Source organism: Mustelus asterias, chromosome 4 (genome assembly GCF_964213995.1).
Source record: "Mustelus asterias chromosome 4, sMusAst1.hap1.1, whole genome shotgun sequence".
In the NCBI taxonomy this organism is placed as follows: Eukaryota; Metazoa; Chordata; class Chondrichthyes; order Carcharhiniformes; family Triakidae; genus Mustelus; species Mustelus asterias.
This window is the reverse complement of record NC_135804.1, coordinates 147,436,466-147,450,355: the sequence shown is the minus strand read 5'-3', so window position 1 is coordinate 147,450,355 and position 13,890 is coordinate 147,436,466. Positions and strand designations below refer to the sequence as shown.

Sequence of the window (13,890 nt, the reverse complement as noted above, 5' to 3'; positions counted from 1 at the left end):
TAACGATTGTCCAACCCAAAAAACCGAAGCATCCCATTTAAATCCAGGCATCCCAAATTTATCCTGAAGCACTCCATCACTTTATTTGCTCCTGTGACCTTTAAAGCAGTAAGAGTTTTAACAACACCAGGTTAAAGTCCAACAGGTTTATTTAGTAGCAAACACCATTAGCTACCAAATAAATCTGTTGGACTTTAACCTGGTGTTGTTAAAACTCTTACTGTGTTCACCCCAGTCCAACACCGGCATCTCCACATCATGACCTTTAAAGCAGGCAATGATTTATCAATTTTATCATTGATTTCCAAATATGACTTTTAATGATAAATTGTGACTTTTAAGGGGCGTCTTGACAAATACATGAATAGGATGGGAATAGAGGGATATGGTCCCCGGAAAGGTAGGGGGTTTTAGTTCAGTCGGGCTGCATGGTCAGTTCAGGGTTGAAGGGCCAAAGGGCCTGTTCCTGTGCTGTAATTTTCTTTGTTCTTTGTTCTATATGTACTTTAATGATGTATACGGTGCCCATACATCTAGTATTTTAAAGCAATCCTAAAGCAGTTATATTTTTCACAGTAAGTTCATTGCACTGTTAATGTAAGCCTACTTGTGACACTAATAAATAAACTTAAAACTTATTTTAGCATTGGGAATGAAAGGACGCAGCGTAGTGCAATTGGAAATAAATGTGGTCACGGTTCCTGCTTTTGATTACTAAGCAGTGACTCCTGCTCCAAAGGGGACGTGTGGATGTCTATGAATCACAGCCATGATACTCCCTCTGGTCTGATATTCCCCAGTAACCCTCGCTGTGTAGGCTGATGCACAAAGAATGAGCATTTTGTTCAGCTACTGGAGAAGGATCCATGGGACCATCCTTTATTATTGCTCAGAGTAGGAAAGTGACTTGAGGAATATCAGATCAGCCATGATCCTATTGAATGGTGGAGCAAGCTCAAGGGGCCAAACGGCCTACTCCTGTTCATAGAACAGAATCAAAGAATCCCTACAGTGCAGGAAGAGGGCATTCGGCCCATCGAGCCTGCACCGACAACAATCCTACCAAGTCCTATCCCGGAACCACCCATTTACTAATCCCCCTGACACTACAGAGCAATTTAGCATGGCCAATCAACCCAACCGCATATCCTTGGGTGTGGGAGGAAACCGGAGCTCCTGGAATAAACCCACGCAGACACGGGGAGAATGTGCAAACTCCACACAGACAGTCACCCAAGGCCGGAATTGAACTCGGGCCCCTTGCGCTGTGAGGTAGCAGTGTTGACCACTGTGCCACTGTGCTGCTCTGTTCCTTTTACTTATGGTCTTATGGTCTCTTAGGAGCGAAAAAGTGTAAACTGGGTGAAAATAATAGCCCCAGTGGTTTACTGGGTTAACTTAACACCCAATATGGTACAGAGCCATCCAGACTAAGAGATTCCTAGATTTGATCCCCTGGTTAGTGTTGTGTTAGCTGACCTCAGTCAAGCTGGTGTAGGATTCCCATAATGGCCTCTGATCTCCTGATCTGGGGAAAGGGGAAAGCCAGCCAGAGTCTCTGCTCTCAATCACTATCCATGGACTGCTGTCGCACAAGAGGTGAGGGTAAGTTAGGACTTAACCACAGCTTAGTCCAAAAACCTGCTAATACCCAATACTATGAAACAATATCCCAGCATGAATCAAGTATCATTTTAAATTGGGCAAAGGATGTTGAACCCCAAAATAAACCCATATTGTGCCTTTTATACACTCATAAAACAATTTCACAGCATTGTATCCAATGTTTCAATATACTGTGGCTCTTGCAAGTGAATATGAAGATATGTGTTCAAGTCCCAATCCTGAAACTTGAACACATAATCCCTAGTGACAAATTTGCAGATGATACAAAGTTGGGTGGGAGGGTGAGCTGTGAGGATAATGCAGAGAAGCTTCAGCGTGATTTGGACAGGCTGAGTGTGTGGGCATCTACATAGTAGATGCAGTATAATGTGGATATATGTGAGGTTATCCACTTTGGTAGAAATAATAGGAAGACAGATTATTACTTGAATGGGTGTAAATTGAGAGAGATACTCAACGAGACCTTGGGGTCCTCATGCATTAAAGTAAGCGCGCAGATCCAGCAGACAGTAAAGAAAGCAAATGGTATGTTGGCCTTCCTAGCGAGAGGGTTTGAGTATAGAGATAGGGATGTTTTGCTGTAATTGTATAGGGCGTTGGTGAGGCCATACCTGCGGTATTGTGTGCCGTTTTGCTACCTTATCTGAGGAAGGATATCCTTGCTATAGAAGGAGTACAGCGAAGGTTTACCCGGCTGATTCCTGGGATGGCAGGTCTGTCATATGAGGAGAGACTAAATTGGTTAGGTTTATATTCACTGGAGTTTAGAAGAGTGAGAGGGGATCTCATAGAAACTTACAAAATTCTAACGGGGGTAGACAGGGTGGATTCATAAAGAATGTTCCCAATGGTGAACGAGTCCAGAACTAGAGGTCACAGTTTGAGGATAAGGGATAAACCTTTTAGAACTGAGGTGAGGAGAAATTTCTTCACTCAGAGGGTGGTGAATGTGTGGAATTCACTACCACAGAATATAGTTGAGGCCAAACCGTTGTCTGATTTCAAGAAGAAATTAGATATAACTCTTGGAGCTAAAGGGATCAAGAGATATGGGAGGAAGGGGAGGATTCAGGATGTTGAATTTGATGATCAGCCATAATCAAAATGAACGGCAGAGCAGGCTCGAAGGGCCGAATGGCCTACTCCTGCTTCTTGTTTCTATGACACTGCAGTGCAATGCTGGCGTACAGCACGGTTAAGGTGTTACCGTTCAAATGGAATGCTGGCAGATGTCCCATTTGCCCTCTCAGGTGGAATCATAGAATCCTTATCGTGCAGAAGGAGGCCCTTCGGCCCATCGAGTCTGCACCAACTTTTCGACAGATAATCTTTCCAAGGCCTAACCCCCCCCCCCACCCCCCATCCTATTCCCGCAACCCACGCATCTATCCCGTAAATCCCCCTAACCTAGACACTAAGAGGCAATTGAACATGGCCAATCCACCTAACCTGCTCATCTTTGGACTGTGAGAGGAAACCAGAGCACCCGGGGGAAACCCACACAGACATGGGAGAAAGTGCAAACTCCTCACAGACAGTCACGCAAGGCTGGAATCCACTCAGAGTCCCTGGCGCTGTGAGGCAGCAATGCTAACCACTGGGACACCGTTCCACCCCAGTGGATGTAGAAGTTCCCATGGGCACAATTCGAAAACGAGTCAGGAGTTCTCCCATCCTCTGGTCAAAGTTTATCCCTCAACCAAAACCTAACACAGATTTCCGGTCTCACATGATTGCTTTTTTAAACCTTGCAGTTCACAAATTGGCCGGCACATTACAACTTTTAAATGGTACTTCATTGGCTGTAAGGAAATTGGAACATCTTGAGGTTGCAAAAGGGTGCAAGTCCTTTTTTACTATTGTTTTGGTATTCATCAAATGTGTAGAGCAACTGCAAAGGCTATCAGCATTCTCGGGAAAAATCAGACATTAGGAGATGGCATGGTGGCACAGTGGTTAGCACTGCTGCCTCACAGCACTAGGATCCCAGGTTCTATTCCAGCCTCGGGCCACTGTCTGCGTGGAATCTGCATGTTCTCCCCGTGTCTGCATGGGTTTCCTCCGGGTGCCCTGGTTTCCTCCCACAGTCCAAAGGTGTGCAGGTTAGGTTGATTGGCCATGCTAAATTAACCCTGGTGTCAGGGGTATTAGCAGGGTAAATGCGTGGTGTTATGGGATAAGGGCCTGGGTGGGATTGTGGTCGGTACAGACTCAATAGGCCGAATGGCCTCCTTCTGCACTGTAGCGATTCTATGATCCTAAGACCTATCAAGCCATTTACAGTATAATATTGATTGAACGAATGGTGGTGGACCGTGAGTTTCACTTTTAACCCATGTTTTCGCTTTTTACTTTCAGCACTGACAACAAAAATCTGTTTAGGAAGAAGACAATGTGCGACAGCACAGCTCCCACAGCCAGGGGGACAACGATAGCTTCACAGATGGCAACCTTAATCCTCATCCTCTGATTAAGAGGCTATCACCTGATTAACAAGGACATTGCAAAAGGTTATTCTTAGTGGCATTAGGACCATTGCGGCAGATAAACCAGAGGTGGATTATTAAAAGTAATCTTGGAGGAACGTTAACTCAATTTGATGCCCGTCCATCACAGTAATGATGTATAGAAATTTAGATGTTGAATATTTCTCGTGTAAAGGGCTTTTGATCTTACCCCATTAAAAAAAGAGTTTTAAAAATCCAACATGTGGCAGAGATATTTTGAGCATGAATCTCAAGGCTTCAGAAGACCTAAGACTACTTTCTACACATGCGGTCAAGTTAGGAATTTATTCAAACATCAATCAACATGATACATGCTTTTCTCAAGGCGTTTGCACTGTATTACATTGCTGAAGTGGGATTAACTTTAGAATCATGGAATCAAAGAATCCCTACAATGCCGAAGGAGGCCATTTGGCCCATCGAGCCTGCATCGACAGCCCAGACCCTATCCCCCCAACCCCACATATTTACCCTGCTAAACCCTCTGACACTGAGGGGCAATTTACCTTGGTCAATCAACCTAACCCGCACAGCTTTGGACTGTGGGAGGAAACTGGAGCACCCGGAGGAAACCCACGCAGACACGGGGAGAATGTGCAAGCTCCACACGGACAGTGACCCAAGGCTGGAATTGAACCCGGGTCCCTGGAGCTGTGAGGCAGCAGTGCTAACCACTGTGCCACCCTGAATAACATCCTAAACTATATTAGTACAGCAACCCCTAACGGTTTTGTGAAGGGTAGGTCGTGCCTCACAAACCTTATTGAGTTCTTTGAGAAGGTGACCAAAGAGATGGATGAGTGTAAAGCAGTTGATGTGGTGTATATGGATTTCAGTAAAGCGTTTGATAAGGTTCCCCATGGTAAGCTATTGCAGAAGATACTGAGGCATGGGATTGAGGGTGATTTAATGGTTTGGATCAGGAATTGGCTAGCTGTAAGAAGACAGAGAGTGGTGGTTGATGGGAAATGTTCATCCTGGAGTTCAGTTACTAGTGGTGTACTGCAAGGATCTGTTTTGGGGCCACTGCTGTTTGTCATTTTTATAAATGACCTGGATGAGGGCGTAGAAGGATGGGTTAGTAAATTTGCGGATGACACTAAAGTTGGTGGAGTTGTGGACAGTGCGGAAGGTTGTTGCAGGTTACAGAGGGACATAGATAAGCTGCAGAGCTGGGCTGAGAGGTGGCAAATGGAGTTCAATGCGGAAAAGTGTGAGGTGATTCACTTTGGAAGGAGTAACAGGAATACAGAGTACTGGACTAATGGTAAGATACTTGGTAGTGTGGATGAACAGAGAGATCTCGGTGTCCATGTGCATAGATCCCTGAAAGTTGGCACCCAGGTTGATAGGGTTGTTAAGAAGGCGTACGGAGTGTTAGCTTTTATTGGTAGAGGGATTGAGTTTCGGAGCCAGGAAGTCATGTTGCAACTGTACAAAACTCTGGTGCGGCTGCACTTGGAGTATTGCGAACAGCATTATAGGAAGGATGTGGAAGCATTGGACAGGGTGCAGAGGAGATTTACCAGGATGTTGCCTGGTATGGTGGGAAGGTCTTATGAAGAAAGGCTGAGTGACTTGTTGTTTTCGTTAGAGAGAAGAAGGTTAAGAGGTGACTTAATGGAGCCATACAAGATGATCAGAGGATTAGATAGGGTGGATAGTGAGAGTGTTTTTCCTCAGATGGTGATGGCTAGCACGAGGAGACATAGCTTTAAATTGAGGGGTGATAGATATAGGACAGATGTCAGAGGTAGGTTCTTTACTCAGAGAGTGGTAAGGGCGTGGAATGCCCTGCCTGCAGCAGTCGTGGACTCGCCAACATTAAGGGCATTTAAATGGCCATTGGATAAACATATGGATGATATTGGAATAGTGCAGGTTAGATGGGCTTTAGATTGATTTCACTGGTCGGTGCAACATCGAGGGCCGAAGGGCCTATACTGCACTGTAATGTTCTATGTTCTATGTTCTATGATACATAAAATTACACAAATATAATGAAAGTCTGATGTGCATCTGACATCATTTTACACAAAGGGTGGTGGGGGCCTGGAATGCGCTGCCAGGCAAGGTGGTGGAGGCGGACACACTGGGAACGTTTAAGACTTATCTAGATAGCCATATGAGCGGAGTGGGAATGGAGGGATACAAAAGAATGGTCTAGTTTGGACCAGGGAGCGGCACGGGCTTGGAGGGCCGAAGGGCCTGTTCCTGTGCTGTATTGTTCTTTGTTCTTTGTTAACTATGAAGGGGAGGTTTCCTTTAATTGGCAGCATCCACTCGTACTCATCTATACCATTCTATTTGAATAGAAAAGGGAAGAATCTTGCTCCAATATATATTGAAGAGAATTTTATGTACCAATTCAGGTTGTAATTATACCTGATGCTATTTACATGAATTATATTGCCCTGGCATCCACAGCCAGGAAATCGTTGCATTATAGAGTATGTGCTGAATGTTGTGGGTATTTTGTGGGGTTTTTTCTTTATTCTTTCATGGAATGTGGGTGTCGCTGGCAAAGTCAACATTTGTTGTCCATCCCTAATTGCCCCTTGAACTCAGTTGCGTGCTAGGCCATTTTAGAGGAAAGTTTAGAGTCAATCACATAGCTGTGGGTCAGGTGTCACATGTAGGCCAGACTGGGTAAGGATGGCAGATTTCCTTCCCTAAAGGACATTAGTGAACGTGATGGGTTTTTGCAACAATTAATGATAGTTGTCACGATCACCACTGATGAGCCTAGCTTTATTTTTCAGACTTATTAATTGAACAATAATTCCACCAGCTGCAAAGATGGGATTTGAACCCATATCCCCAGAGAATTAGTCTGGGCCTCTGGATCACCAGTCCAGTGATGTTATCACTGCGCCACTACCTATGGCATTGTATATCTTCAGGTATTATACCACTGCTACCTCTACCCTGTTTCATCTGAAAGTTGATAATAGTTTTTTTGAAAAATCAATAATGATCTCCTCCCCCAACCTTTCATCTTTGCACTCCCTGCTTGTGCTTTCAAGTTACTAACTCGCTGGGATATACGTCACTGGGTACCTCCCACTCTCCCCAGTACCTCGCTCACATGCTAACCTCACAGTGAGTGTCACTAGGCCACAGGGCTTTCAGGTCATCACAGCCTCTCGGATCCTGCCCTTTGCCAACCACTACTATCCAATCGGGTAATTGTATAACCATGAGAAGCTCAAACCCTGAATTATGTTGCATTCCCAGTCCCATATCCCCAACATAAGTGGGATTATCCAGCTGCGTTCACCCCAGAACTGGAAAATCCTGCTGGAGGTCACTGGCTGTTGCATGGTCTGCCCACATCCTACCCCCACCCCGCCGCCCGCTATGATTCCTGTGGTGGGCGGGATGGGAAAATTCACCCCAAGGACACTGAAACCAACTTCCGAATTTCAGCACCACCCCTTTTTAGTCATTTAACCTCTCAGGTCTTGCGCCCTATCACAGACACTCCCTTTTGCCGCTTGCCCTGCTGAGAATTTCCAGCATTTTCAGTTTAAATTTCCAGTTTTCAGCATCCACGTTATGTTGCCTTTGTAGTTCGAGTTGAGATCAGTTAAATCATCATCAGTGAAGCATTGATCCCCAATCTTTAAACATTTGTCTGGTTCAGTTTTGCTTTAGTCACCTTAATGGGACTATCAGGAAAGATCTGAATGTACATAATACACATACACATCGGTTTGAGGATCTTGATTGCTATAATAAAATTCTGCTATGTATCACTCACAGTCCATTATAACACGAGAATCACTTTGTTAGATTAATCCATCTACCTCTCCAGTAGCCATCTGTCATCCTTTTACGCACATGTTTTTTTAATGTAACCAGGTGCTCCCCTCTCCCATTACTCATTCAATAGTTTTCCATTATGTTAATGTCCAGCAAATCAACATGACAACATTTAATCATATATCGCTGGAGGGAAAAGTATTTCTCAGCAATATCATTAAAGAGCCATTGCTAGGTGGCGGAATAGTTTGCCAGGCATTGCATCAGGTTTGTAAACAGGATACACAGTGAGTTGGGTGACTTAGTATCACCAATCAGCTTTACAGGAACAACTGACACGTTCTGCAGTAGAGTTCCTTGAGTGGTCCTCTGATATCTGAACCCCGTGTTTTTTAAATTCATTTGTGGGACATGGGCATCACTGGATGGGCCAGCATTTATTGCACATCCCTAGTCACCCTTGAACTGAATGTCTTGCTAGGCCATTTCAGAGGACAGTTGAGAGTCAACCACATTGCTGTGGCCCTGGAGTCACATGTAGGCCAGACCGGGTAAGGACAGCAGATTTACATCCGTAAAGGACATTAGTGAACCTGATAGGTTTTTCCGACAATGGTTTCATGGTCATCAGTAGACTCTTAATTCCAGATATTTTTTATTGAATTCAAATTCCACCATCTGCCGTGGTGGGATTTGAACCTGGGTCCCCAGAACATTAGCTGAGTTTCTGGATTAATAGTTTAGCGATAATACCACGAGACCATCGCCTCCCCCTGTCCATTTATCATACATGAACCAACCTGTTGATCAACTTTGTCATTTTCTGCTAGATTCAGATGGCCAATCTTCATATGAAAGTCTAGATTGGGAGTGTGAACAGGCTGTTCAATGCTGCAGGGTAATCGACACAGAAACATACATGACAAACATAACACCAAGACTACAACAGCGTACAGAGCAGCCTTTAAACACTCTGATCACATCCAATGACTCCGAGGACAATGGGATGGGCTCCAAGTGGAGGATTTAAAGTAAACTCTTCTCGAATGATCCAGCAACCAAATCTGCCTGAGTGCTTAGCAATGTAGCAACAACATATTCTGTAACAATGAATATAGGGATCCCAGCAAATCGTGAGTTTAAGTTTATTGATGTCACAAGTAGGCTTACATTAACACTGCAATGAAGTTACTATGAAAATCCCCTAGTCGCCACAATCTGGCGCCTGTTTGGGTACACTGAGGGAGGATTTAGCACGGCCAATGCACCTAACCAGCACATCTTTCGGGCAGTGGGAGGAAACTGGAGCACCCTGAGGAAACCCACGCAGACACGGGGAGAATGTGCACACTCTGCGCAGACAGTCGGGAATCGAACCCGGGTCCCTGGCACTGTGAGGTTGTGGTGCTAATCACTGTGCCACCGTGCCACTCTAGTACATGATGCTTTTGTTATTGGAAAAAAGTCAACTTTCTTCGAAGGCTCGTGAATCCATTTTTGAGAGTAGGAATCCTCAGAGCAGTGCTAATCACAGACAAATAGTTAGTATCACCCACCAAAGTCCCATTAGTTTTATACAAGAGGAAAATGTGGTTAGTTGATCCTTTGCTTGCTTGAACAGCAGTCTCCACCTAGTGGTGGAATTAAAGATAACATTTCTATCAGACTGTGTTTGGACAGCGGGGTAGATTCATTGACCTGTGCTCCCATGAAACAACCCTGTTCAAAGCGACAGATCTGTACTCCCTTCTCTCTTGAAGGCTTGAAGAATGAACTCTTACAGTGGAGTTATTTCAAGATACATACTAAAAATAAGGTGAAGGAGCAGCATTAAATCGGGATTAAACATCTTGGGTCCAGGAAAAGAACATGTTTTAATTTAATTGATCATAAATCCTACAGTGCAGAAGGAGGCCATTCGGCCCATCGAGTTTGCACCAACCATAATCCCACCAGGCCCTATCCCCATAACCCCATACATTTACACGAGCTAGTCCCCCTGACACTAAGGGGCAATTTATCTTGGCCAATCCACCTAACCCGCGCATCTTTGGAGTGTGGTAGGAAACCGGAGCACCCGAAGGAAACCCACGCAGACACGGGGAGAATGTGCAGACTCCAGACAGAGACCCAAGCCGGGAATCGAACCCAGGTCCCTAGCACTGTGAGGCAGCAGTGCTAACCACTGTGCCACAATTAGCTAATTTCAAAAATTTTAGTTAACTCCTGTGGGCTCATTTACTGTGAGTGGATGGTGGAAAGTATGTTTCTGCTCAGCAAAGTGCGACATTATGGGAATATAACATTCTGACTCTGAACTTTCTCCTGTTTATTACCATTTTCTTAGTTTTCTTGTCAGTGTCACACAACAATGGCATTAGTAAATGAAGTGGAGATGCCGGTGTTAGAACATAGAACATTACAGCGCAGTACAGGCCCTTCGGCCCTCGATGTTGCGCCGACCAGTGGAACCAATCTAAAGCCCCTCTAATCTACACTATTCCAATATCATCCATATGTTTATCCAATAACCATTTGAATGCTCTTAATGTTGACGAGTCCACTACTGCTGCAGGCAGGGCATTCCACGCTCTTACTACTCTCTGAGTAAAGAACCTACCTCTAGCATCTGTCCTATATCTCTCACCCCTCAATTTAAAGCTATGTCCCCTCGTGCTAGCCATCACCATCCGAGGAAAAAGGCTCTCACTATCCACCCTATCTAATCCTCTGATCATCTTGTATGCCTCTATTAAGTCACCTCTTAACCTTCTTCTCTCTAATGAAAACAACCTCAAGCCCCTCAGCCTTTCCTCATACAATTTTCCCACCATACCAGGCAACATCCTGGTAAACCTCCTCTGCACCCTTTCCAACACTTCCACAACCTTCCTATAATACGGTGACCAGAACTGTACGCAATACTCCAAGTGCGGCCGCACCAGAGTTTTGTACAGTTGCAACATGACCTCCTGGCTCCGAAACTCAATCCCTCTGATATCAGCATCATGGTTCTTCCTCACACTGCCTCCAGCACTTTAAAGTCCCTGGTTTCTTGTCAACCTAACGGAACGCAGTACTCAAGGTGAAGTCTGACAATAGAACTATAAAAGCTTGATTATTACCATCTCCACTGTATTGTGCTGCATTCTTGAGTCTCTTTCAACTTCATCCGACTGGGGTAAACACAGTAAGAGTTTTAACAACACCAGGTTAAAGTCCAACAGGTTTATTTGGTAGCAAACACCATTAGCTACCAAATAAACCTGTTGGACTTTAACCTGGTGTTGTTAAAACTCTTACTGCATTAGTAAATGAAGCCAGGTAGTGTATTGTGACAGCAGTGTGAACAGATAGCTGTGTTTGTTAGTTTTCTGGCTGCAGTGGTGCTGAGTGGGAGAAATTGGAGCACCTCCATTGCTGGAGTTTCTGATGAAGAACTGCTCAGGTAGACTGCTTCCAATCAGAAGTCGCATAATGTCTATACAATCAACAGTCTTGAATTTTAGCTGTGCACTATTCCACGGTGGTCAGTATGCAGGACCCTTCAGGTAAAGGGCACACTGACTATTTGAGGACTTCTGTCAGCATTGCTTATTGTGTAAAAGTTGCACCACTGGGGCAAAATGTGCCTTAAAATAGAACCAAACTATGAGATACTCGATAGTGCCCTGCTCACATTATTGAGGTGGAACAACTTTGGAAAGTCCAGTAAAAATAACACTTGGCTGTTGGCCTTTTGGTCTGACTGATTGAAACCAGTGTGTAGTCTCTATCTGAGCAGCTTCCAATCCTGTGTTTCACTGGTTGGAATCTTTTGTTCTATGTTTGGTGGCGGGTGCGGAGGTGGGGGCGATTTCTGCTGGGGGGGGTTTGGATGGCAACTTACACTGCCATCACCCAGTCTCAAGTATTGGCTGCCATTTACAGACGCATCCTAAAGACAACAATGCAGCAGCAACTCACTGTTAACCATGGACGGAATCGACATCGTCAGGTCCACACCATTAACACGCAGAGGTAAAAGTGAACATTCTAATTCCTCCGTGATGGGGAACTTAATTTAGAGGCTGCGCTTAATTCTGTTGAGCTGGTCTTTTAATGAGCATGCATGAGTTGCGACTACATTGCTAAAGGGCTTCTCAATGTTTGATTTTGATTTGATTTGATTGGGTTTATTGTTGTCACATGTATTAACATACACTGAAAAGTATTGTTTCTTGCGCGCTATACAGACAAAACATACCGTTCATAGAGAAGGGAACGAGAGAGTGCAAAATGTAGTGTAACAGTCATAGCTAGGGTGTAGAGAAAGATCAACTTAATGCGAGGTAGGTCCATTCAAAAGTCTGACAGCAGCAGGGAAGAAGCTGTTCTTGAGTCGGTTGTTTGTTGCGAAGTTTGGCCCACCTTTAAAATCCTAAGAAACATAATCCATCCTGTTGTTGAGAAACAAATATTTGGCCAAATTTAGTTCCACTGCCCAGTAAGCTTCCTGCTGTTGGCTGGAACGAAAGATTCTGCCCACCGTACTCAAACCTGGATCCAATCATCACTTAATTGGGTGTTTGCTCTCAACTACAAAGCAGCACTGTGTCACAGTGGTTAGCACTGCTGCCTCACAGCGCTAGGGACCTGGGTTCAATTCCTGGCTTGGGTGACAGTATGACAGTGATGATATGAGGAACAGTTGAGGACTCTGGGTCTGTACTCGTTGGAGTTTAGAAGGATGAGGGGGGTCTTATTGAAACTTACAGGATACTGCGAGGCCTGGATAGAGTGGACGTGGAGAGGATGTTTCCACTAGTAGGAAAAACTAGAACCAGAGGGCACAACCTCAGGCTAAAGGGACACTCCTTTAAAACAGAGATGAGGAGGAATTTCTTCAGCCAGAGAATGGTGAATCTGTGGAACTCTTTGCCGCAGAAGGCTGTGGAGGCCAGGTCATTGAGTGTCTTTAAGACAGAGAAAGATAGGTTCTTGATTAATAAAGGGATCAGGGGTTATGGGGAAAAGGCAGGAGAACGGGGATGAGAAAAATATCAGCCATGATTGAATGGCGGAGCAGAGTTGATGGGCCGAGTGGCTTAATTCTGCTCCTATGTCTTATGAACTGTGCGGAATCTGCACGTTCTCCCCGTGTCTGCGTCGGTTTCCTCCGGGTGCTGCGGTTTCCTCCAACCGTCCAAAAATCATGCTGGTTAGGTGCAGTGGGCATGCTAAATTCCCTCTCAGTGTACCCGAATAGGCGCCAGAGTGTGGCGACCAGGGGATTTTCACACTAACTTCATTGCAGTGTTAATGTAAGCCTGCTTGTGACAGTATTAAATAAACTCAACTCAAGTTCCATCTTTCCCCACACACCACGAAAAATATGCAAAGGCTAAACCTTAATGACTTGATGACACCCTTTCTGTTGGCTTCCTCCCTTTTCATCTGAAGAGCAGCAAAAGGTGACAAAACAGATAGTAACAGCTACAAAGGAGGAGTGAGAATAAGCTTGTAAGATATATCAAAATCATATTTTCTTACAATTAAATTAGGAAAAGGGTAGGCAGGTAGGGGAAATATTGGCCCCTTGAAAATGGTGACACTGTTAATGAAAATGCGGAACAAGCAGACCTGCTCAATTTGTGCTAATATTTGCAGCGGAGGGAAGAAGTCAGCAAGCCAGATACCCTAAGGAAAGGAATATTGAATCGGGAAGAGGTCTTCATCCAAGTCAACATAAACAAAAAGCAGTATTAAAGAAAAAACAAAACTAATGAATGACAGATTCCAAGGACTGGACAGTTTCTATTCTACAATTTTAAAGGTTGTAGGTGAGAGCATTGCAGGTGCCCTATCAAATCTTTCAAACCTTTTGTTCAGGAAATATTCCTTTAGAATGGCAAAACGCACTTGTCATGTTGCTGCTTAATAAAAAGAAAAATATCTGTTGCTGGAAAATTGCTAAAGTCTACAGTCATCTCTTGTGCAAATGTACGTTGAC

The 13,890-nt window shown here is 44.5% G+C and overlaps 1 protein-coding gene across 1 annotated transcript in view; it reads left to right on the top strand.

Moving 5' to 3' along the window:
- LOC144493177 (retinal guanylyl cyclase 2-like) overlaps positions 1-4,096 on the top strand; it is a 58,985-nt gene extending 54,889 nt beyond the window's left edge. Inside the window, exon 19 of the mRNA XM_078212073.1 lies at positions 3,985-4,096. Within this exon, the coding sequence (XP_078068199.1) occupies positions 3,985-4,096 (112 nt within the window). The remainder of the gene's footprint in view (positions 1-3,984) is intronic.
- Positions 4,097-13,890: the final 9,794 nt, after the last annotated feature.